This window comes from Aspergillus costaricaensis (assembly GCF_003184835.1).
Source record: "Aspergillus costaricaensis CBS 115574 unplaced genomic scaffold BO79scaffold_41, whole genome shotgun sequence".
Classification (NCBI taxonomy): Eukaryota; Fungi; Ascomycota; class Eurotiomycetes; order Eurotiales; family Aspergillaceae; genus Aspergillus; species Aspergillus costaricensis.
Window position 1 is genome coordinate 197378 of NW_020291841.1, and position 23070 is coordinate 220447.

General features: G+C 50.7%; 8 protein-coding genes across 8 annotated transcripts; 4 read left to right on the forward strand and 4 right to left on the reverse strand.

Annotated features, from left to right (window-relative positions):
• The first annotated feature begins 291 nt into the window (after positions 1-291).
• BO79DRAFT_202961 (kinesin family protein) lies at positions 292-3197 on the forward strand. Its single transcript, XM_025681683.1, has 7 exons — positions 292-728; positions 790-1059; positions 1291-1801; positions 1847-1974; positions 2029-2559; positions 2612-2672; positions 2726-3197. Exons 1-7 carry the CDS (start codon positions 363-365, stop codon positions 3058-3060), a joined length of 2202 nt encoding a protein of 733 aa, XP_025535231.1. The 5' UTR covers positions 292-362; the 3' UTR covers positions 3061-3197.
• On the reverse strand, positions 3198-9742 carry hir3 (putative transcriptional corepressor of histone genes (Hir3)). Its single transcript, XM_025688902.1, has 4 exons — positions 5353-9742; positions 5077-5299; positions 4869-5024; positions 3198-4812 (listed from the first exon to the last, which is right to left on the reverse strand). The coding sequence occupies exons 1-4, from the start codon at positions 9630-9632 to the stop codon at positions 3391-3393; spliced, it is 6081 nt and encodes a 2026-aa protein (XP_025535232.1). The 5' UTR covers positions 9633-9742; the 3' UTR covers positions 3198-3390.
• Positions 9743-10123: 381 nt separating this feature from the next.
• BO79DRAFT_158585 (ChAPs family protein) lies at positions 10124-12584 on the forward strand (the record flags this gene model as incomplete). Its single annotated transcript, XM_025678914.1, has 6 exons — positions 10124-10381; positions 10469-10593; positions 10653-10933; positions 10987-11909; positions 11973-12347; positions 12417-12584. 6 exons carry the CDS (start codon positions 10124-10126, stop codon positions 12582-12584), a joined length of 2130 nt encoding a protein of 709 aa, XP_025535233.1.
• An 877-nt stretch (positions 12585-13461) lies between these two features.
• BO79DRAFT_259363 (uncharacterized protein) lies at positions 13462-14256 on the reverse strand (the record flags this gene model as incomplete). Its single annotated transcript, XM_025686360.1, has 3 exons — positions 13462-13736; positions 13803-13912; positions 14171-14256. 3 exons carry the CDS (start codon positions 14254-14256, stop codon positions 13462-13464), a joined length of 471 nt encoding a protein of 156 aa, XP_025535234.1.
• A 1536-nt stretch (positions 14257-15792) lies between these two features.
• On the reverse strand, positions 15793-16815 carry BO79DRAFT_202970 (isoflavone reductase family protein; the record flags this gene model as incomplete). Its single annotated transcript, XM_025681684.1, has 1 exon — positions 15793-16815. The coding sequence occupies one exon, from the start codon at positions 16813-16815 to the stop codon at positions 15793-15795; it is 1023 nt and encodes a 340-aa protein (XP_025535235.1).
• A 669-nt stretch (positions 16816-17484) lies between these two features.
• BO79DRAFT_181247 (uncharacterized protein) lies at positions 17485-19834 on the reverse strand (the record flags this gene model as incomplete). The annotated part of the gene is made up of 3 exons (XM_025680139.1): positions 17485-17544; positions 17595-19008; positions 19064-19834. 3 exons carry the CDS (start codon positions 19832-19834, stop codon positions 17492-17494), a joined length of 2238 nt encoding a protein of 745 aa, XP_025535236.1. The 3' UTR covers positions 17485-17491.
• Positions 19835-20111: 277 nt separating this feature from the next.
• Positions 20112-21521, forward strand: BO79DRAFT_202977 (uncharacterized protein; the record flags this gene model as incomplete). Its single annotated transcript, XM_025681685.1, has 1 exon — positions 20112-21521. The coding sequence occupies one exon, from the start codon at positions 20112-20114 to the stop codon at positions 21519-21521; it is 1410 nt and encodes a 469-aa protein (XP_025535237.1).
• Positions 21522-22021: 500 nt separating this feature from the next.
• On the forward strand, positions 22022-22978 carry BO79DRAFT_275750 (uncharacterized protein; the record flags this gene model as incomplete). The annotated part of the gene is made up of 2 exons (XM_025687696.1): positions 22022-22152; positions 22183-22978. The coding sequence occupies 2 exons, from the start codon at positions 22022-22024 to the stop codon at positions 22976-22978; spliced, it is 927 nt and encodes a 308-aa protein (XP_025535238.1).
• Positions 22979-23070: the final 92 nt, after the last annotated feature.

Below are 23070 nucleotides of genomic sequence, written 5' to 3' on the forward strand. Positions count from 1 at the left end.
GTTGCTGGATTACAACAAGCGCCAAGAGTAGCGAATACGAGCAAGGCTGAGCCGGGCGCAACTTCAGGCACTAAGGCCCTCTTTCCATCTTTCGCACTAGAAACTCAATTTCCCGCCTGAATCTGCAGGCACACAAATACGAGCTTACATCATGCCCGACTAGTTGTCAGGACAACACGACACCCAACCCAAAAGGGAAAAGTCAACATAACGTGATTGCTGGCCTGGGGAAAGTCTCGCCTTCTCCAGCTTCGATGGTGCTTCGATCTGGACCTCATATCCGCCCAAAGACGCAAGACATCTCGCAGTTACTCCACTCTGTTCAATCGAATGTGAACAGACAACGTGGACTGCTACCCACCATGAGCTCGACAAAGTCCTCCCCCGCATCTCTATTCCAGGTGTACCTCCGCCTGCGTCCACCTATGCCGCAGCATTTGGAGGAACACGCTGAACGATGCTTGACAATCGAGGCTCCGGAGCCAAAGGTCACCGTTGAAGATGACCAGGAAACGGCGGCCGCCTCTCCCACCCATATCACCCTGCAACCCCCATCCGATGCACGAAAGCGTGCCGTTGAAAGGTTCGGTTTCACCAAGGTGTTCGAAGAGTCAGCGTCTCAGCTGGACGTCTTCCATGGCACCGAGTTGGAGTCTCTGGTTAGGGGTGTATTGGTTGAGGGTAGGGACGGCCTTATTGCAACGTTGGGAGTGACAGGTAGCGGAAAGGTCTAGTCAACCGCATCACCATGAGTGCACTTGAACATGTACTGACAAGGACAACCTGCAGAGCCATACAATCCTAGGTTCGAAGTCGCAGCGAGGAATTACCCAGATGAGTCTTGACCTTATCTTCAATTCTTTGGCCTCGACTATCAGGCCACCCGACAACTCCATTAGCCCTCTTCTTCTGTCCACTGTGGCCGCGTCAGACGCTTCCGAAGCCCAAATGTTCACGGCGCAGACATTCCTCGAGGCTGTGTATGGCGACCCTGCCGAACGTGGAAGGAACTCGAGAGCCCAAACGCCGATGAGTACTGGAAGAGCTACCCCTATGACGGTATGGCGCCCTCCCCCAAAAACCCCGTTGCAAGGCACCGCACGGTTTTCCCCCTTAGCCGCTGCCCACACTGGTCCCTATTCCAAAATATACAGCGAATCTCTCTCGAGAACATGCTACATCAATCTTCTCACCATGCATCCTAAATTAAGAGAAAAGATGAAGCACGACTTGTGCACCCACTTGAGTTCTGGTAAAACCGCTCGTGCTAACATGTCTCAACCGGCAAAGGAACCGACACCTGCACTTATATTCCCCCGTCGCAATATGCCCCAACGTCCCAACGGCCTGCTTCGCTCGCCTGATGTCAGTCACCTCACCATGGAGCTAAACCCTAACTCCGAATACGTCGTCCTGGTGTCAATGTACGAAGTTTATAATGATCGCATCTTTGATCTGCTGTCACCCGCTATAGTACCTGGCCAGGGAAGTACTATGTCCCGTCAGGGAGGCAATGCGCAGAAGGACCGACGAAGAGCATTGTTTTTCAAGCCAACGGAAGGCTCCCCCGACCGCAAGGTTGTTGCAGGACTACGCAAGATAGCATGCAGCACCTACGAGGAAGCTCTGTCGGTGCTTGAAGTTGGCCTTACTGAGCGCAAGGTCACTGGAACCGGAGCCAACAGCGTCAGCTCTCGCAGTCATGGTTTCTTCTGCTTGGAAGTCAAAAGAAGAATGCGAAACAAGAGGACTGGCGAAGAAACTTGGATAGGCAACACCCTCACGGTGGCAGATCTTGCTGGTTAGTATGACTCTTCGCTTGCTGTAATCTAGCTAACACGAACAGGTTCTGAGCGCGCGCGAACTGCTAAGACGGCTGGTTCGACCCTGGCAGAGGCCGGCAAGATCAACGAGAGTTTGATGTACCTTGGGCAATGCCTTCAGATGCAGAGTGACATACAGGACGGAAATAAGGTATGCTACGACACAGATTTGTTATCAGTTCCCGAAAGCTGCTAACATAAATAGGCTGCCATGGTCCCGTTTAGACAATGCAAGCTCACTGAACTACTTTTCTCGAACTCTTTCCCGTCTTCTAACCAGGCTACTGGCCTCAACCGTCACCCACAGAAGGCCATTATGATCGTCACTGCCGATCCTATGGGAGACTATAACGCGACTTCCCAAATCCTGCGTTACTCGGCATTGGCTCGTGAAGTTGCCGTACCTAGAGCTCCCTCAATTGCCGAGTCTATCTTGTCCAGCACGCTCGGATCTCGTCACGGATCTGCCAGTGGACGCAACACTCCCAGCATGGGCACGAATGAAGAGCTTGAGAAGGCCCTGGCAGAGATCGCGAGACTGACGGCAGAGAATGAATCTCTTTCAGTGAGACTTGCTGAAGAAGAGATTCTCAGGACTGATTTCGAGCTGCGACTCAAGGCAAGCGAAGAAAGATGCATCATGATCGAGCAAGAAGTGCGCGAAGAATGTTGGAATGAGATGGACGAGCGAATGGAAGAGGAGCGGAAGAGATGGCAAAATGCCCTGGATCAACAAGTAAGTCACATTCGACTGCAGTCTAATCGGTCCCCCTCGCTAAGTGAACCAGTCTGGTTTCAATGACGAGCATCTCGACAAGAAGATTGAGATCGTGTCCCGAGGATTCCAAAGTAAGTTGTGGCCACAAACATTCTCCCACTGAAGTTACTAACAACCTCTCCAGTTCACGAAGACCCCCAACCCTCCTCAGACGAGCGGGTAGAAGATCTCGAGTTCGAGAACGACCAGCTTCGCAGCAAGATTGCAGCTCTGGAGCGCGAGCTGAACTGCCGCTCTCCTACCAAGAAGTCCCGGTCGAAGAATACTCTGGAGACTTCTCGCAACTCCAATATCCTCGGACGCGAAAGTGATATTGAGGTCGCTCTCAAGCGAATGGACCAGCTGAAGCTTGCGGATAGCATGTTTTCTCCTGCTCCGCAGCCCACTGGTTCACCCGGCAAGAGGCAGAGAAAGATGGCGACTCGGAAATGGGACCTAGCCCCCGAGGAAGATATCTGAGCTGTTACCGAAAGACCGCTGTCTCCTTGTATTCGTGTGGCAGGATACCTTTCGTTGGACATAATTACTTGCTTGATGGTGTAACGGTTGGAAAGGATGTATCAGGCGTTCTGGTGGATTACTTTGTTGATACCAATATTCCCCTTTCTTGTTATAATATTAATAGTTCTCTATGATACATGAAGCTTGTTGAGAAGTACCCCCTGAACGCCTACCGTTCGTTGCACTCCATGAAGTACATGAGACCCTAACGCATAAATTCGAAAGTCAAAAGGTCATGTCAAGCATGAGCACGAGTGAATCGACACTCGCACGATGGATAACCATCATTTAGGTTTCCATTGCTTCCGGTTCAGAGCCAGCTTCGCTTTCCTGATCTGTCCCGGGAATCTCAGCCTGCTCAACGTCATCCATCTCGTCATTGTCCTGCACACCTTCCATTTCGGTAATATCGTTGCCATCTTCATCCTCTTCCGGATCCCCCTCCCCTTCATCTTCGCCTTCACCCTCCATTTCTTCGTCCCCGCCAGCTTCATTTTCATTCTCTTCTTCGCCTTCCATTTCATCATCGTCACCATCGCCAGGGTCTTCGCCTTCTTCGGCCATAGTCTCGCCTTCGCCCTCTACAAGCTCGGTATCTCCCTCCATGTCTTGCCCTTCATCCCCATCGGCACTGGCCTGGCCAGACATCTCCGACTCCGGATCCATGGAGCCCCTATCATCGAGGTTAGGGAACAGTAACTTGCGTTCAGTTGTCAGCTTGGCCAGTCTCTCGTCGTCCATTTCGCTGAGTTCGCTCTCATCATCCGCGCTATCATGCAGGCTGTTAGGAATATCGCTCTGCTGTCCTGATCCGACATCCTCAGTGCCAGGTTCAAGCAACCCTGATTTGTTTGTCTGCCTGGGAGCGGAGGTTGGACCAGCTTCGGAAATGTTGGCTTGTTCTGCTTCTGTGGTGGCAGACGTTTTGGCCATGGGTGCACGCGGGGGCACTTTACGATTGACAATCGTCTCGGCTCGTTTTTGGATGTCACGCCGTGCGATACCCTTTGTACGACCGCGAGGTGCAGGTGCTTCAGAGGCTGGGGCTGAGGTTGGAGGCGTAGGAGTATCGGCAGCTCCGTCACTAACCATGAGAAGATGATCGACTTTCATCTTCTCTTTATTCTCTTCATTCGCTTGTTCGATGACTTGTGCCATGTTGACTTCGTAAAGTCGGGCGTAGAGGTCTGCAATTAGGTCTTCGAGCAACGAGACCTTCATAAGGTTGTTGTTGAGTTTTTTCAGCTCAATGGCATCTCGAAGGAGTTCAAGAAGGGATGGGCTTTCTGGGGATAACTGTGCAAGGCCTTCCAAACGGGCTGTGTTTGCGACAAATTCTTCCCAGCCAATGGGCTTGAATACGCCCTCTTCATGGCCCTCGCTGATATGGCCAGCTCTCCGGATTACCCTGGCATAGGTAAGACACGCATCCTCCCAAAGCTTGCTGTGATTGATAAAATCCCCCTGCTTCTTCCTTACTCGGCGCAGTAATTGGTCGAGGTTTACTCGATCATTGAGCTGATCGAGGAGGTTGACGAAGAAGTAAGCGTAGCGTGTGGTGTAAACGAAATGCCGACCAGGTCGCTCAAACTCAGGTCTCCAGACCTGGATTGTCATTGTTTTGGTGAAGATCTGCTGGGTAAGCTCGTTCTTTGCGGAGGCAGCTGCATCTGCAGAGTCTTTGTCGTCATCGTACATAATATGTGCAGCCTAGGCACAGTCAGAAATTGCTCAGTATGATACATGCTATACGAAAGTGTACGTACCCTGACAGCCATACGATGGTGCCAATTTGATTTGTCCGCTTTCTGCAGGCTCCGAAGCACCTCGAGTATGTATCTCTTCCATGCCGTCTGGTCTTCCGGAGGCTGGACTTTGCGAGCCCAGGGTGTTGCCAGGAGCGTTTTGCTTCCCTCCGCAGCCTGAGTGGAGAGTCAGTCGTGTCAATAGGTTTGAGAATAGAGACTCGCATACCGTTAGAGTCCCACGATGCACAAGCTTGTGTACTACCGAGACAAGCTTATAATGTGGCTCAAATATAGGATCAGAGCGTGAATCCTTCCGCTGCGGCAGAGCATCGATGGCATCGAGCAGGGAATCCAAGACCACGTCGACTTCAATCCGTTTAAAAGAACCTCTAACAGATTCATCACAGCTGAACATCTTCCAGAGGCATTTACTCCGCATATAATGAGTCCTAAGTTGCAGTTAGCTTATGACAGATCACCGGCGGAATAACGGGTGACATACATCCAATTCTTGGGCTTGTCGACAAGGGCACGCTTAAGCAAGTAGCTGGCAAGATTCCAGACGGTATAAAGCTTCATCTCCCTAAAAGGCCTTCCTTCATACATCCGCTGGTCTTCCTCGCCACTGAAATGCCGCGTGAAATCAGCTAGACTGAAGGCCCCCATCGATAGGGGCGCCCGCGAAGAAGAGTATAAACGGATACCAAAATCTGTGAACAGATCTGAGAGCATTGCACGAGTCTCAGCTGTTGGTTCTGAATATTTAATAGCTGTTGCAATTGCCATTGCGTAGCAATGAATTGCGTTGCGTTGCCAGGTGACCAACTCCATCCGATTGTTATTGATCTTATCAGCAGACCAGGTAATATCCTCCTCAAGCTTCGAGTCATACGTCTGGGCGAGCCGGTACCAGGTCTCCCATCTTGACGTCCCATGTTCCAAATCTTGTCTGAACCATACGATTGCATCGTCGAGGTCCGTTGTGGGTACGGGGTTCAGACGCTTCTGGGAGCGAAACTTTGTCAAAGCAGCATGACCCAGAAGGAAATACCAACCATTTTGAGCAATAACTGCACTCTCTGCAGGTACAGGAATCAGTGGAAGGTCAGCCACTCCCTGAATGGCACGGGATATCTCAGAAGGATTGATCGGTGTCTTCAAGTAGGCGGTGATGATACGCTTGTTGTATGATAGCGGAGGCGATGACTTCGTAGTACCGATGGCTTGCTGCATCTTGTCAATAGTAGATTTCAGCTCAGATTTTGACAGGTCCTTGATATTCATCTTCTTGGCCTGCTTCATGACGAAGTCCACCATGACGATCGCCGTGGAGCGGTCCAGCTTTTCGGGAGGACATCCATGGTCATTCAATGAACCATCCACCGGGGACAACTTTATACCATAGATATCGTACAGGATTTGACAGATATCCAGCTCGATGTCCTGCTCCACGTCAAGGGTGAATATCTCAGACCTGACCAATTTGAGAAATTGCTTATGGGAGAACCTGCACATCCTGCGAATTCCGAGGGCATTGTGTACCGACCGTAAGTAATGTATGCGGTCTTCCATGGGAGTATCGAAAGCTTCAGGATTCTGTGTAATGGCGTCCTTCAGTAGCGTATACTGCAAGATCCAGCAACGGACTTGCATCTCGCGCAGCTTATCTTTGAGACCCTCCAGAGACTTCGCCAATGCTCCACGGAGCTCCGGTCCTGACAGTTTACCTACTCGAACCAAGTCTTCGTACAGGGCAAAACTGTGGAGGAGCTTTGTAAGACGAGCGACGGCAGACATTGATGATCTTAAATGTTCCATGTCAAAGCACTCATACGCCTTTTCCGATTCATGTAAGACAATCGTGACAGCTTTGCTTAGAATGCTGTCGAGTGATTTGAGCCATCTGAGCAAAGTGATTTGACGATGGTCACCGGGCTCATCGAGATGTGCAGGAGTGCTAAGCTCCTTCATGATGATTTCGATGCTGCGGAGGTAGCAGGAAACGACCTTAGGGGGATATTCAATCTTCTTGTACGCATCTTGTAGTCTCTTCCATAGGAAAAGCCTCAAGGTAGCATCTCCGCGATCTAGAAAGGATGCCATCTCAAGGAGCTGAGAAGTTGGCTGTTCAGATACTTCTCCGTCGAGACCTTCGCCAAATTGGACAGAGGAAGGTTCAAGGATAGGCTCAATAGTCTCGATCAGACCAACAGGGTCATCCGACGTCGGGTTAAATATTTTCATGAAGAAATCCATCGACTTCAGCTTGGAGATCTCTTGATCAACTGCCTCGGTCGACAGCTCGGGCATCACCGCATTGTTCACCAGGCTTATGGCAGGGCTTTTGAGTGATACCAAGAATGACTTCAGCTCCTGGAGGCAAAGTAGGACGTGCTCCCTCTGAATATCGCCAGCCATGTTTGAATGGAACGTCGATGCCCAGATATGACGGAGTACCATTCTTTCCCGTGTGGAGCTAGGAGAGCTGTGATCCAGGAAGTGGGTGAGCGATGTCCGCGCGAGCAAGCACCATCTTGCCAAGCGATCACGCTGCAGTAGCCTTGTTTGACCATCAATTTCACTGTTTGGATTGTTGATAGACGCATAGATGTCGAGGTGAAGCTCGAAGAGGGTCTGAAGCATCTCCAAGTCTGACAAGTATTGTGTGCTGTATGCAAGTCTTCCAGATCCAATGGACAGAACGTTGTTCTCAAGGTTGTCGACCTGTTCGCGCATATGTCTATAGATGTACTCGTCTTCATGCAGCAGGAGTTGCACGACTGCTTCCTTCAGATTATCTGGCCATTGATAGAGGGTATACGCGGACTCCACGACAGGCCCGTCTTGTTGTAGTATGTCATCCGTCGCATATCTCGCAAAGTCGGGCATTAGTAGCGCTTTGAGCCAGCAAAGGGCAACATCGTGCAAGGGGAGCCATGCGTCATTAACTGTCCTTAGGAACGTGTAGAGTGCGTCTTCTCCGGAGAGGACTTGTTTGATGCCTAATTTCCTGGTCGACTTTCTTGAATGCTCAAGGAAAATCGCAATACCAGATTTTCCCATACCCCGGATGTCTTGAAGCGTGGAAAGATTATCTGGCTGGTGCATAGCATGGGACTTGGCCTCATCCCAGGACTTGATGATGTCCATCAAATCACGGACGAGTAAGTGTCCTGTGCCCTCTGGAGCGCAAGTCACGGCATTTGCAGAATCATTGCTCTCATTGGTAGAGCAAACTTGTTTTCTCAGATCGTCAATGCTTCCAAGGTCTGTTACTTCAAGATTGGATAGCAAAGTACCCACAGTACCGAACAACCATTCGTCAGCTTGGGTAAAACTCTCAAGACGGTCCTCATAGTATTTATTCAAGTCGAGATTAACTTCTTCACTCTGGAATGAGACATCCTCAGTAGCTTCACGAAGGCGGGTCCTCCTGGCTTTTGCCCGTATACGGTCTGCCTGGTCCTCCGTAACAGCAGAGGCAGATGATCGTTTCCGGCCATTTGAGGGTTTCACATCAACCTCATCGGCATTTACAATTTCATGCTGACCTCCAGGATTACCGGGCTGAGTCGACTGAATCTCTAGCGACTCCATGAGTTGTTTCTCTGCGCGCTGATCGATGGATGAATGGTCATCGACTTGCTCTGGCACAACATCGGGCCCTTCGGACTTCACAGTGGGCTGATGCTCCTCCGACATGACGACGTCCTGCTGCTGGTTGGATTTTCCATCCGCGGCCTGAGCATCTGAGACTCGGCGTTGAGACCCTACGGCCTTTGTTTCAGGACTGAGAGTGGGCAGCGATATGCCAACTGAAGCCCCAGGTCCGATCTCTGACGCGCCGACTTCTTCATCAGTGAGGCTTCGAAGTATCGACTTGCCAACATCGGCCCATGTAGGGCTAGCTGGTTTGATCTCATGACGAGAAGCCTTTAAGGCAAGAGGGTTCGTCGACGGATCAGTGTCCTGCAGATCTAACGGAAGAGGGGGAAGGTAGGGATACGGGTCTGCCTGGCGCTGTAGAAATTTGAGAAGGGCCTTTTTCGGCTTTTTCAAGGGTACTTGAGCCACAGACAACCTATCAAGCAGCGACCGCAGCACTTCACGCAGGCGCTCCTCGGCAAATGTTTCTTCCAACCCTAGCTGCTCTGTCCGAACCTCTAAGCGGTTGTCGTCGTCTGCTAGTACACTTTCAAGGCAGTATCGTGTTAGTCTATAGCTTTGCAGAGCACTACAAAGTCTTGCGCTCTGTCTCCAGAGGTTCAGATCCGAGTCGTCACGTTCCAGGGCTTCTGCAAACGCCGTCAAAGCTGTGCTAGTTTTCTCTTTGACCTTGCTTCGGGGATCCCCAGAAAGTTTAGAAGACTCGGTGATACCCTGCAGCGATGCGTGTAACGCATCCAGGATATACTGTCCGTGGTTCTTGTACGATAGGTATATGGTTTGCATCAGCGTGCTCGACGTGGAGTCACTGATGTCGAACTCCGCGAGCGCTTCTGTCGCACCCGCCACCACCGTGTCATCATACTGAGGTTCAGATTCCTGAGTGGCTACTCTTTTATAATCAGAGATTGACTCGGGATCTTTGAATATCTCAGAATCCAGCAGAGCATCATATGCCTCTTCGGCCTGCGCATAGAACTGTGGACCCTGGGAATGGAGCTTCAAGGCATTTTGGTACAGCTTAAGCGCCTCTTCAATTTGGATCTCCTTGGTGTCATCGACTTCTTCCTCAATAGCCTCATCAGGTTCAATATTCAAAGCTGCCCAGCTGGACATAATGCCGGTTTAATGGCAGGGCGCAACGAGCTCCCTGATAGTGGTAGTAGTACCGGGCCGGCTATACCACATTTCAAAAGGATAGACAAGCAACCCTGGGCTACCTGAGGGAAGGCCCAACCTGAGGAGGTGGTAATGACGTGGAGTGGAGATTGGGAAGATGAATGGAAGGAACGGAGAGTCTAGAATTGGAGACTCGATTAATGGAACTGGAGAAAGAGCCCGTGACAGACACGCGTTGCGCGGGCGGGAATTACCGAAAGAGGCAAAGGCGGTACCGGGGTACCTGACCCAGCAGTTGCCTGAGGAAGCGGCCAGGCATTCATCGATCGTCGCCATTCCGTTTGGTCTTTGAACAACGACCTGCGCTTTCTGCTGCGCCTCATTGTCTTCAATTTCTCCCGGTCGTGAAAGCGCTTCGTGCTCTCTATACTCCTTGGTTTCCCCCCTGTGACCATCCCAGAGCCTCTGTCTGCGCTCCTGACAGCGCCATGGTCGCGCCAGCTGTTCCCGAGTATGTCTTCCCCTCGTTTACGTGTTCTATCACTCGCTATCAATCGGCCAAATGGGCCCACTATCATTGTGACCTGCGACTGACCCCTGAGTGTTTCCCCAGGATCTATGAGGAGGAGGAGAACATCTACGCCGCTGTCGATGCCCGTTCCGAGTCCTTACAGAACCTCCGGGAATTAGGTCCCCCGGACTTGGTTTATCTGGTTAAACAACCCAAGACCAACGCCCATCACCAGGTACGTCGTCGGAAGTGCGAGCGCAGGCATACTTTGGGAATGAGGAGTGACAATGGCTAACTCAATTGGTTTGGGATCGAAATACAGACGGGTGTTTATCACCATGTCACCGGTGTCGATGCCTCTTCCTCCGCCAGTTTAGCCGCCTATGTAAATACGCTTACTTTCTCTCCGCTCGACAAGACACACAAGGTGGTTTCGGGAATCTATTGGTTAGAAACATCTTCGTCTGGAAGTGTTTATAGTTGCGCAAATGTTAATAGACAAACAGCTGCTACAATGCCTTCTCCCACCTGGACATGCGCGTCGAAGTCAAAATCCCCGGCACTCTGGAAAGCTACTGCATCGATGAACGCGGAGACAAGCGAGTTGCGACGGAAGCCCTTTGGCTGGAGACCTTTCTTTGCGGAATCCTGCGAGCCTACTCATACGCGGACAATGGTGGTGGCGATGCGATCAGAAAAATAGTCGGGGTGCGTCGGTTCAACCCGGTCACAAATACGGAGATGGAGCACAAATTCCTGGATGCTGCGGAGAGACTCTTCTTCTTGGGTGCGCTTCCACAGTTGACTCCCAACGGACCAAAATGCTGATACCATATACAGGAAGACAACTCAGTTCTGATCCGGAAACACAAGTGCCGAATACCGTCAGCAACCACCTGACGTCCGGTCTTTTGAAGTACATCCAAACAACGGGGCGCTACACTTCCGGTATCAACCTTTTCGAGAAACTTCGCACACGAGATGTAGAGGTCTCGTCGCTTCTTGCCCGAGTTCTCATCATGGCAGACGAAGAGGTGCAAGCCGTGCGATTGATGTTCGACGCTTTACAAGACGTTCCCATGGATTATGCCTTGCTTGACTGCCAGGCTAATTTCTGCCAGGGCAAGAACGAGGGTGAGATGGCTCTAGAGTGTGCGAAGCGGGCAGTGACTGCTGCTCCAAGCGAGTTCAGCACCTGGGCACGATTGGCAGAGGTCTACGTTGGCCTCGAACAATGGGATCTGGCCCTCCTGACCCTGAACTCCTGCCCCATGTTCACATACCAGGATAAGGACACACCTCGTATGCCCCAACCGTCTCGCATCATGCTCCCAATTCTTGCTGAGAGCATGCTGGACGAAATCGACGAAGGACAGCCCAAGCAGGGTGATCCCCACGATTACGTCCACCCCTCACTACGCAGACTCCACGCTGCTGCCTATCAGGGAACCTTCCTCAAGGCGTACAATCTCCTCACCAAGATTGCTGCCGCGATAGGCTGGGATCAGCTCCTAAAAATCCGCAGCGAAGTCTTTGTCATGGAAGAGGAATACCGTGTTGAGCGCCAGCAGTCTACGTCTAAGCCTACAACCACACCCTCCTCCGCAAGCGCCTCAGACGAACCGAATGGAAGCAGCGAGCAGGAGAACGGCACGTCGGAGGAGGAGGGCGCGAACGGTACCAAGGAGGAAGAAACAGAGCACTCCATTGAGAAACCAGAACAGTCGATGGCATCGGAAGTCGTCAAGTCCGGCAGCGAAGATGTAAGTCTACATCCCACCTTCAATAAAACCACTCCATTACATACTAACGTGTCGTGTTACTAGCCTGACCCCTCACACTCATCCTACACACAATTCCGCAACAAGCGTCTGTGTGAAAGATGGCTCGATAACCTCTTCATGGTGCTGTACGAAGACCTCCGCATCTACACCATCTGGCGCACCGAAATGGCCCAATACCGCCAACAGGCGATCGAGTACAAGAAATCCGCCACGGAATGGGAAATTCTCGGCGAGTTGGCCGAACGCCTGCACCATTTCGACGAGGGCATCGAAGCCTATCAGCACTGCCTAGCCATCCGCTTCTCCCCGAAAGCCATGCGGGGGCTCCTCAAGTTGTACGAGAAGAAGAATGACACGAGAGGAATGCTAGGCGCCTTGATCCGTCTTATCGCTTGGCAGTATCGCTGGTACTCCGAGGTATGTGCCCCATTCCCCTTATTCTCAACGATAAAGATGAAATTAACAATACACTCTTCTCTAATGTAGTTCTCTCCCGACCTCCTATTCCTGATCCGCAAACTCATCGAAGACGAAGGTGCCGTCAAAGTCCGGAGTATAGTCCAAGCGACGAACCTTCCTCAACCGGTCCTCGATTTGACCCATCAATACTGCCAACTGTGCGCCACATTCCGCAGCAGCGGTAGTGATGGTTAAATCTTCAACCTAGGATAGATTACGCTACCATACCTTACAAAGAAGGTAGTGTATAATCACCCTGTCTTCCATCCTTTGCTTCTTCCTACCCCTCCCTATGGTTTATGATATAGAAGATACCTAAGAAATCAGGAAAGAGGCGAAGAGGACAGACGGTTGAAATGACGAACGAGAGAGGAAATTGTATCTATTAGAGAGGGAGGTGAAGTTCAAGGGATATGAAAGCGTTGAGGAAAAAGAGAACTTACTTTCTTTCCTACTACTACTTACTTACTACTTACATTCTGTATGGACTTGTTGATCGATATCACCTATTGTTCGATTGTGATGCGCTTTCTACTTACTTCCTTTTCCTTCGTGTGATTTTATTTTAATTCCATTTTTATTCTTGACTTTATTCTGTCTTTTGTGATGTGGTTTTTCGATATACCTGATTTTTCTCCTATTAATACCCAGATTCCAGTTGAAATTGAGGATGTGGTTGAACAGCGAACAAGAGGCCGTGCTCCGTCTGATAGGTTGATTCGGTTGCCCTAGTAGCTATCTGTCCAGATGGATAAATAGTATTAGTATCTAGCTGGAAGTCCCGGCTAAGCCGCCGTGCGGAGTAGCCCATCATGCGCTTCTCCAAAGATAGTTCCGACTCCTCCGTACCCCCCATCTACTGCCAGTGCTTAGATTGTAGTTACAGTTACAGTTACAGTTACAACATATGAACTAAAGACGATAAGATTGGTTTCGCCTGATCTTCAGGATATAGGAGCATGTGCATTAGATACTATATCCGCGCAAATGATCATAGAATTATCAATAAAATATTGCCAGCGCGACAGCAGTCAGTACTGGCGGGTCATTATTACGCCATGCTGGAAGGTTTTCACTCCTCCTCTGCAGCAGCATCGGCCTCGGCTTCCTTAGGTACATCGCCAGCCTTGGCCTTGCTAGCAGCGGCGGCAGGGGCGCTGGTCTTTGCTGTCTCTTCAGGAGCTTCCTCAGCGTCTTCTTCACCTTCCGGTGCTTCCTCCTCTTCCTCATCGACGCCGTTCTCGTCTTCACCGTTTTCAGCTTCGCCATTTTCCTTGCCCTCTTCTTCTTCTTCCTCTTGTTCGGGCGCCGGAGCTGTCTTTCGCTTCTTGGAAGCCGGAGGAGCTGCTAGGAGGAGAATACTCGTTAGTAAGAGATACGTAGCATGATTGGAGACTAGAAGAGCGAGCTCACCTTGTTCCTCTGGTTCCTCTTCGCCCTCTTCTTCTTCTTCTTCAAGCTCCTCTTCTTCGCTTCCCTCTTCTTCTCCTTCCTCGCTCTCGGCTACTTCGGAGTCCTCATATCTGGAGTAGTACCAAATCAGCCATTGTGTACATGAAATGTCAAGGTAAAAAGTAAATGAGGTTCAGCTGGTTGGTGCAGGCAAGCAGAGGATAACGCGACTGAATGCCACCAATAAGCACCAATGAGTGATGCGCGCAGAGAGTGCACCCAAAAGTGAAATGACAGCAGAGCAGATAGCTGAACCAGCAGAGGGTAATGAAAAGAATGCGCCAGGTTCGCGAACAACCTGGCAACAGGCAATGCAGTAAGCGACTTACTCTTCTTCTTCCTCGCTCTCGTCGCTAGGGAGCGCTTGGAGCTCTTCCTCCTCCTCAGCCTCTTGCTTTCTCTTACGGGTGGACATGGTTCAGAGCGCGTTAGGCGCTTAAGGATAGAGAGAGATTAAGAGTGTGTATTAAGGAATAAAGGAGTAAGCCAGGTCAATGGCGCAAGTATACAGATGTCAAGAGAGTCCCAGGCCAGGAAGGCGCAATGCAGGGACAGTAAGAGTAAAGCGAAAGGGGAGTGAACGGGCTAGGGAGAGGGGAAGAAACGGGAGAAGGATGAGGGAGAGAGGGAGAGAGAGAGAAGAGGGAAAGAGAGGGAGGGAGGGAGGAGGGAGAATTAAAGGGCAGGGCAAGGCAAGGCAGGCAGGAGGAACTCGGTAGTGGACGAGCAGCAGAGCAACAGCAGCCTTTCCCCCAGCACATGAGGGAAGGGGGGGAGGGACGGAATGGGTGAGCATTACTTCAGCGACGGAGAGAGTCAGCAGTAACCCTCCCTCCCCAAGCATGGATGGGCACTGCCTGGCGCAAAGAAAAAGCGCGCAGTGGCAGTCAAGAGGGTTGGAGCTAGACAGAAGAAGAAACGAGAGCTGGAGTTGCGCCGGCACGCTGCCCACCCCCCAAACTGCTTGTCGCGGGTGGCCGTCGACATAAGCCACCACAGGCCGTGGGGTTTAGAGTCGCCCGAGGGTGGACAAGAGGGGCGGGTGCGTGTACCACCCACACAACTTCGCGTTGATGATGCTCGGTTTTCCCTCAGCTCACCATGGATTGAAACAGCCCCGGGTGAGGATGATCCGTTGGGTCTGAGGCGGAGTTGATCCATCCATGACGATGACTCTTGCTATCTTGGTGATGATCCGGACCGTGTTGCATGACAAGACAGAGAGAGTGAGTGTGTGTGGATGGATCGGAGAATCCACACTGGAGAAAAAGGCCGAGATGGAGAGAAACGGATGGATGGGTGAGAAAGACAAAGATCCGAAAAGGAAGAGAAGAGAAGTGAGCACAAGGTATGGTAAGTATTGTAGATGGTTACATGAGAAATACCGTGCCTGGCGAGATACAAGCACAAGCAAGCAGCAGGATGGGGAAAGACGCGCACAGACAACTCCGGGGCAAAAGGGGGATGTTTTTGGATGTTTCTGGTGTTTGTGACAGGTACAATGATACCCTAAGGGAGTGTGCTCATAAACCATCTGTGGCCGTGGAAGCAAGAAGTAAAAGTACGGCCCGGACACCAGAAGCAGCAATAATCATGATGTCAGGATTGAAATCCTGCGCGTATCGATACCCCCATACATAAATATCTGTTTCAAAACATGCTGCAATCTTACCAGTTACTCCGTACTTCATGCAAGCAGGCTAAACGCAATGCGGAAGTTCTTCTGGAAAAGCACAGACCAAGGTTGATTGATTCCCCCCACAGCGGCACTGATGCTTCTTCCAATCCATCATTCCATCATAACCTGCAATCTTACATGCGACATGCAAATTACCCGATGTCCAGCCCCCAGTCACCACTTCCTGCAACTACTAGTACTGCAACATCATATGCAAAACAGACATACATTAGCAGCCTAAATAAATAGCACTCTAAACCCCAACTATACCCTCTATTTCACCGGCGGCCACTCATAATCCCCCCAAGGCCTCCCCGCCTCCCTCCTCGCCAAATCCCTCAGCGTCTCCCACTTCCACAACCTCTCCCCCGGGTTAACCAACTCACGATCATCCCCCAACCCACCACCACCATCCCTAGCAGTATGCATAATCTTCCCTTCCCCCATCAAAAACCTCAAATACGGCGCCGGATCCCACGACTCCTTCATCCCCTCCAACACCTCCCTCTTATACCCCTCCAACCCAACCTCCACCACCTCAATCTCACCACCACCAAACTCCCCCATAACCTCCGCAATCTCCCCAACACTCCTACTATCCCCAGCAACATGCACCACCTCAGGCACCTCATCCCTCCCCAAACTCGCCAACGCAGCCACACACCTCCCCACATCCCCCAGTGAAGTAAACGACACTTTCACCTCACTACTACTCCCAACGCACTCATACCGACCACGCTTCGTATCAAACCCAAACCACGGCCCGATACTATCCTCCAGGAACAACCCACAGAAGACACGACAGATCTTCACCTTCTTCGGGCCTGGGCCTTGGGTAAGTAGTAGTAGCTGCTCCGCCAGCGCCATGTGCTTCTTCTTCGCGTCCCATTCTAGATGCGGGAAGTCGTGCACGTAGTGATTCACCCCGAATTCGGAGGGGAAGTACACCTGGATGGAGGATTCGGGGATAGCGTGTAGGAGTTTCTCTTTGAAGGAGTGGCCGGAGGGGCCGATGGTGTTGATGAGGACGGTAGCGCCGTGGAGGGCGCGGGTGATGCTGGGGATGGAATCTTCGGTGTAGGTGCGGATGGTGAGTTTGGGGCTGTCAGAGAGGAGGTCGGTTGGTGGTGGTTGTGGTGTATGATGGCTGTTTTGTCGCGAGAGGAGGATGATTTCCGAGAAGCGGTTGCGTAGGTTCGAGGTGAGGAAGGCTGAGGCGACGTGTTTGCCTAAGTGGCCGGTTGCGCCGGCGATGGCTACGATTGGGAGGGTGGTGGTGGGTTGGGGAGATGCCATTTTGTATACTGTAGGAATGAGTAGTGGTGTTGGGATGGGATTAGAAGTGAGATGAGTTGGAGGTATGAAGGCTAGAGCGGGATGCTCTGCTTTATGCTTTATACTTCATCTATGGTAGACCAAGAAATTTGTAGGACTGGGTACTGAATGTTTGCATTCCTCCTCATCTTTCCTCAATCGGACATATACATGCATCAGATGGATGAATATCGCGCTCAATGGGGTGTAGAACGAGCTGCAACACCATCGCTCTACGTCACTGGCAAACAGGACAAACTGAAATCACATGCGATTATTGGTGGACTGTGATCAGGAGGAGCTGTTTGTATTCATTGCAAACTAGTCAAACATTTGCTTTGAACAGTACTAGACATGGAGGTGTGCTCTCAATCTATTACCTGGATCTGTTTACCTGTCCCATGTGAAAAGGGGAAGTTCTTGCACTGATTGTGTATATTTATATATGTTTATGCATCCCCAGAGATCTATCGAGTAGATGACACAGTCAATGTCATTGTAGAGATATAGAGGACGTGTACTCCGTTCGTCTACAAATCCGGCTCACTTTAACAGAGACTTTTGTGTCGAACCCTTCAAAAAGAGGAAATCATTTATTTAGAGGTTGTGACCTAATTGCCAGTTTAAGCCTGATATCCCACAACTCAGAGTCCCACACTCATTCCTCATATATGCTACTACTGACGTCTTCACCAGTCGCACTTCTGGAAACTAGATAAGGTTAGTAATAATTCTACAACTAATTCAAAATATTTACTCACTTGGTCTAAATTGTTGAGTCCTATGAACGAGCGATGTCGAATGGCCCTGCTCATCATCCATCCAACCATCATCTGATTTAGCTGTGTCGAAGCTGCTGTCGGTGGTATACTCGTCGTCATCACCATCGCTTTCCCCAGATCCTGTGTACGTGCGCTCTGGTCGTTGCAGAGGTGATAGTGACTTGGATTGCCCATGTTCTTCGTCACTCGAGCTCTCAAATGGATTGTGGGGTCGAGTATCCTGATTTGGTGTAGGAACATCTGTCCTACTGCGTTGTCGTATTTCAGGAATGTGAGGCTTTCCAGTCCTTGGGGGCGCAAGGTAGACCTTATCCAGGCCGAGCCCCTCCAACCGATCTTTTATGTACTGCGGGAGGTAGGTAGAGAATCCCTCGTTAGTGTCTTGGAAAGCTTCTTCCGAACGCGATGTATCCTCAGCTAGACAATGTGCAATAGCCCGTTCGATGACGATTGCACACCAGTCGCTCAGAGAATAGACAAATTTCAGGGATCGTTTCGATTCCCGAATATTTCTCAGGCCATCTAGAAGACGCCTGTAGTCTTGTGTGGTGTGAGCAAGAAGAAAACATGACAGGAAAGTCTGCTGATAGCCGAGAACATCCCCCTGGATGGACTTCTGGAGACTGGAAAGCCGAGTTAACCTTTCGCTAGTGTTTACCGAGCGATAGATTAGCTCACCCAAGCATAAAACCTCAGTTCTGTAGTCATTCAGGTCCTGTGCTGTCTGAAGAACGGTTACAAGAAGATCATAGTTCCGTCCCCCGTCTAGGTGTGCCTTCCACTTTGGGTTCTCCGTCTTTATTGGGAGATAGATGGGAATAGAATCCCTCCATATTGTCAGGCCTGGAAATTTGTCAAGATGGCCTCGCAGATCTGTGGTATTGAGTAGAAGCTTCCGCTCCAATTCCGCTTCAGCAATAACCCACTGAAGGTATGGACGAGATTTGACCAGCTGCGGGTTGTTCTCTTTGAGGCATGTTGCAAGGGCTTGCGCATATTGGAGGCATCGTTGAGCAGTGAGCAGGTCCTGTCTTTCTGGTATCGAGATAGACCATGAAGACAAACTGCGACTCAGAGATACTAGAATATCCAGAATGGCGAGATATGTTGACTCATCATACCGATGCAAACACCAGTCGTCCATCAGCTTGCGGAACGGCTCATTGAAAGAACCAAGTTCTGTTCCGAATATCAAGTTCCAAGCATTTGCTGCACCTTCCGCTTGGATAGAAGCTAGCATTAGGTCTCGCACATCCCATACTCGGCCCTCAGTCACCAGAGATCTGTACAAATAGTGCCAATTAGACCAGCAATCGAATTCATGTTCTAGGATCAGATCGGTTTCTCGCTCAACTTGCGATAGAATCAAGAGAGCATAACGGATAACTTGCACCTGCCTATACTCTTAGTATTTTCTTCTCACAGAAACTGCTTTGAAGCACTCCTACTTCAGCCGAGTCCAGGTCAAGTGTCGGGTCGTTCCTCCTTCGTCGCCTTAGGAAACGCATTTGGCGCTCCAAGGATCGGACCTTTCCATATGCCTCGTCCATAGATCCGTGGGACTGCATGGCCGCAAAACCCTGTACGAGTTGCAAGTTCGCTTGGTACAGATACTTGGCAGGGCTACCCTCCTGGAGGCTTGAGATACCGTCAGAGATATTCAGCTCCTGCTGTTGATGCTGCGACAGAACGCGATGTAGACGCTCGTAGGAGCCTTGTTCGACTAGCATGTCTGCGAACTCAATCGTAACTGGCGATAATTCCATAAAAGCACATAAAGAATCTTGGAAGTATTGTTCCGCCTCCTGGAAATGGCCTAGTCTTTTTAGTCGTGAGAACTCTTCTAATAGAATTCCTACGTCCTCAACAATGTCCATTTCATAATGTATGGTCGTATCTTTTGTTGATGAAGGAGTCCAGATGGAAGACGTAGGATTTTGTGGTCCATCCTGTACTACCGGTAGTACCCTAGGGGAGGTATCTGGTGAAGGAACGCCATTATCGTAGTTATGAGCTGCGGCATTGCGAACGACAATTGCTTCTCCAGGGTGATTGGGCTCCGCACGGAAGAAATGAGCATTCCTGTCGGGAACAGCAAGGGTACCGTGCGCACTTCCATGAACCGCTCGTTCATCCCAGGAAGAACGGTTGAAGATGTCTTTTCGATCTTCTGATCGTCTTCCTCTAGCAAAGGAGGGCTTTTCCCGAATATCGTTCATTTTGAAAGAGTGCTTGTTGACGAAGTAATAGCGCGGCAACAGCAAATCTGCAGGAGGCCCACGAGGAATAGATATCAGTTCGTATTTGAGGAGCTACTAATTCAGCCTCGTCTGGAGTGTCTGCATTAGCGCCTCCCTCTTAGTGGTTTGTCCGGTGGCAGTGCCAGGCGGCACCCAACAACCCGCTACTAACTGGCTGTAAGCTCCCTTACTATTTAATCGATGTTGACGGTCGCGGGGGTAGGGGATTTGGCATTTTGCTCTCATCACCCAAATTATGTCGGGGACCACCCAAACTTCATCATCCACCACCGGTCGGGATTCGCGGCCGACTTACGCGCGGCGATATGGTCGAAAATATCTCGAGCTTGACGATCTTCAGGATTCTAGCGTGTGCCACCGCAAAGTCGGCAAAGCACGCGCTGACTGCCGACTTCGTACGTCCCAGTCGAAATGGGGATGCTTGGGCGAGGCATCGAGACCTGCGGGCATTGTTTACATGGATCTCTCGTTCGACCAGCCCGCAGACTGTAGGCTACTGAGTGCCACAGTCAAAATCACTTTGCAAGGCACCCCCCAGCACCAGCCAGATCCAAATAAGCCTGTCCGCCTCCATCTGACCGATCACTACGGGCCAAAATATCTCAGCGGAGAACCAAAGAATGTGGTCAAGAAAAGGATATTGCACCTTGCGCCTCAAGTCAATGTACTCGGAAACGGCGGCGGTGGTATCGGTGTCGATAGCGAGAAATCGATTACTTATGATAGCCGTTGGACATTCACAGGTAACCTGCGCCCTGCGCAAAAGACCGGTTCAGAATATCGTACCATAAAGTGGGAGCTACGCGAGGAGGACCCTGAGTTTCAATCAATTCATAGCAATATGATCCACACTGCCTTTGCTTTCCAGCATGAGGGGAGGCCCTTCTTCATGCGGGTTCAGATTAAAGGAAAGCTACAGAAGGGCAGGGACCGCTTCAAAGAAAAGGTCCGTCAGTTGAGATTCCCATCCCGTCAGGAAATTGACGAGGGATCCAGTGATATTCTGGTGTATCCAAATGTTGTGACGCAGCCTTCAGGCCCTCGTCTAGATCGTCTTGTACAGGATCTTCCCATGGTTATGGAAAGAGAGAATTGCCTTCGCATTCCGGTGCAGATCCCTGCCGCATTGCCGATATCGTTCGCAGAGAGTAATGAGAACACCCCCGACACTGCACAGAGCATGCTTGAAGACTCATGTATCGGGAGTCTACCGGGCCTTTTGCCCAATCCAGGGGATTCCGGGCACCACACCGAGACAGCGCAGTCATCCGGCTCCAACTCGGTTTCTTCCTCGGAAACATTGGTGGATGTTGGGGAGTCCTGCGACGCAGGTGATCCAGTAGACGCGTGCATTTCGAAGCTTGGGCATGCTGTGCACACTTTTCGAACACCACAAGCTGTTGACCAAGAAGGATTACAGGCATCCAGGATTGTACTGCACGCAAACTCCAGTTTGGTGGCTCCAGCGAAAGCGAACGGAGCAGCCGGACCAAGGAATGGCAAAGAGAGTGAAAATACAGAAGGCCCTGAAAAGGTGCTGGTGCTTTTATTGCGCTATCCGTCATTGATAACCTTTATCCAGATCCTGGCTGCTCTCCTGGATTTCTTTGGGATGAGAACAACGTCCACACGGTTATCGGGTTGAGCAGCAAGAAGGACATAGCATATAGCAGTTGAACTTTGCGAAGCCTGTATAACATCGGATGACAAAAAGCGGTGGCGGTGACTTGACAACTTTTAAAAGCCCGTAGAGCATGTAGAGAAGCGTGAATGGGGACCAAGGCTATTAATCATCTACCTTCTAGGTCTGATTCGATGCAGGCATGCATGTCAGCGCTAAGGATACTATCGTGACATTCCCAACTACCTGAGTAACCTCTGATTGGCACAATTGTGCGAGGCTGGATAGGCCAATTCTGCGGTACAGCCACTCTGCCCGCAATAGTTCCAGCAAGGCTAGGCAAAGACCCGTGCAAGTGTCGGGCTGCTTGTCTGTGCGGCGCTGGGCGCCAAATCGCCCGCCTGGGGGTATTCTGCTCTCGAGTTCCCAGCAACACAGCAACTCTGTAGGTTACGAACAACTGCCGTACAGCTCGCATCAACATGAGTTTTGTTCCGAGTGACCGGGTCGTCGAAACGATTCCCATGTCGAGGAGGGGGCAACCCAAGGACAGAAAGCCTATCCAAGATAGTCGACAAAACCCCGCTATAGGAGCCATTCCGTCTTTCCCGCCTTATGAACCTTCTCCAGAACCACGATCGGCTCGAAGGCGCCGGTCTTATGAGAGGCCGCGTCCAGAAGTCAGGGTGTCCTCCCATACGGATTCAGATTCTGATCTCCCATATCGTCATCAACGGCCCCGAGCAACACGCACCATCCATCGCGACCTATCATTACCTCGTCGACGTCCGGGGGTTACCGTAGTCAACGAGCGTGCACTGCACGCACTTGACACACTTGACACACAGCTGGACCGTGAAATCCGCAGACAGCAAAAAGACATAGACCGGCTGGAGGAAGACTTGCGTCTTCATAAACTCAAAATGGACATAGAGAGTGAACGAGAGGTCGAAAACGAGATTTCGGAGCGATTAAAGAGACTGCATGAGTATGAAACGAAAGAGGTACGAAGAAACCTGAAGAGAGCCGAAAGGCGAGCCGAGGAGCAATCCAAGAGGAAAGAAGAAATCAAAGCTGCGTTACGCGAAAAGGAATGGAAAGAGATGAAGAAGAAGAAAGAAGAGGAGGGACTGCGGGCCCGGATTAGGAAAGAGTTGCACGACGAAGAGATTCGACGGAAATTCGAAGAACGCGAACGTTTCATTCACGAGAACAAGATTCGGCGCGCTGCTATTGAAGACTATAAGTTGGCGGAAGAGCAGCGCCTTCTTGAGGAGGAGAGGCAGAAGAGGCAGCTGAAAAAGGAGTATAGAGCAGCCATTGAAGCGGAGCTCGGGTATTCCCTCGAGCAGGTGAAAGATATTCTCACTAAAACGACAGGCAAGAAAGCCCAGAGGCAGGGTCGGGGGCGTAGCCAAGCATTTTCTGCAACTGTTCATGATGTCTCTAGTGGCGACGAGGCAGATGTGGAAGCACCTTGATTTGGCCGGAAGGTGGTCTCCTATAGCCCTCTATCTATATTAAGTAATCCAGATTACGATGTAATGTGACCTCAATAGCCTGACTCTTACGG

Bases quoted from the DNA above. Each gene is read 5' to 3' on its own strand.
- BO79DRAFT_202961 (XM_025681683.1), top strand. From the start codon at position 363: ATGAGCTCGACAAAGTCCTCCCCCGCATCTCTATTCCAGGTGTACCTC. The intron at 1,975-2,028 runs GTATGCTACGAC...TAACATAAATAG, and splicing joins ACATACAGGACGGAAATAAG to GCTGCCATGGTCCCGTTTAG. The intron at 2,560-2,611 runs GTAAGTCACATT...TAAGTGAACCAG, and splicing joins AAAATGCCCTGGATCAACAA to TCTGGTTTCAATGACGAGCA.
- hir3 (XM_025688902.1), bottom strand. From the start codon at position 9,632: ATGTCCAGCTGGGCAGCTTTGAATATTGAACCTGATGAGGCTATTGAG. The intron at 5,300-5,352 runs GTATGTCACCCG...ACTGCAACTTAG, and splicing joins GACAAGCCCAAGAATTGGAT to GACTCATTATATGCGGAGTA. The intron at 5,025-5,076 runs GTATGCGAGTCT...CTCTCCACTCAG, and splicing joins TGCATCGTGGGACTCTAACG to GCTGCGGAGGGAAGCAAAAC.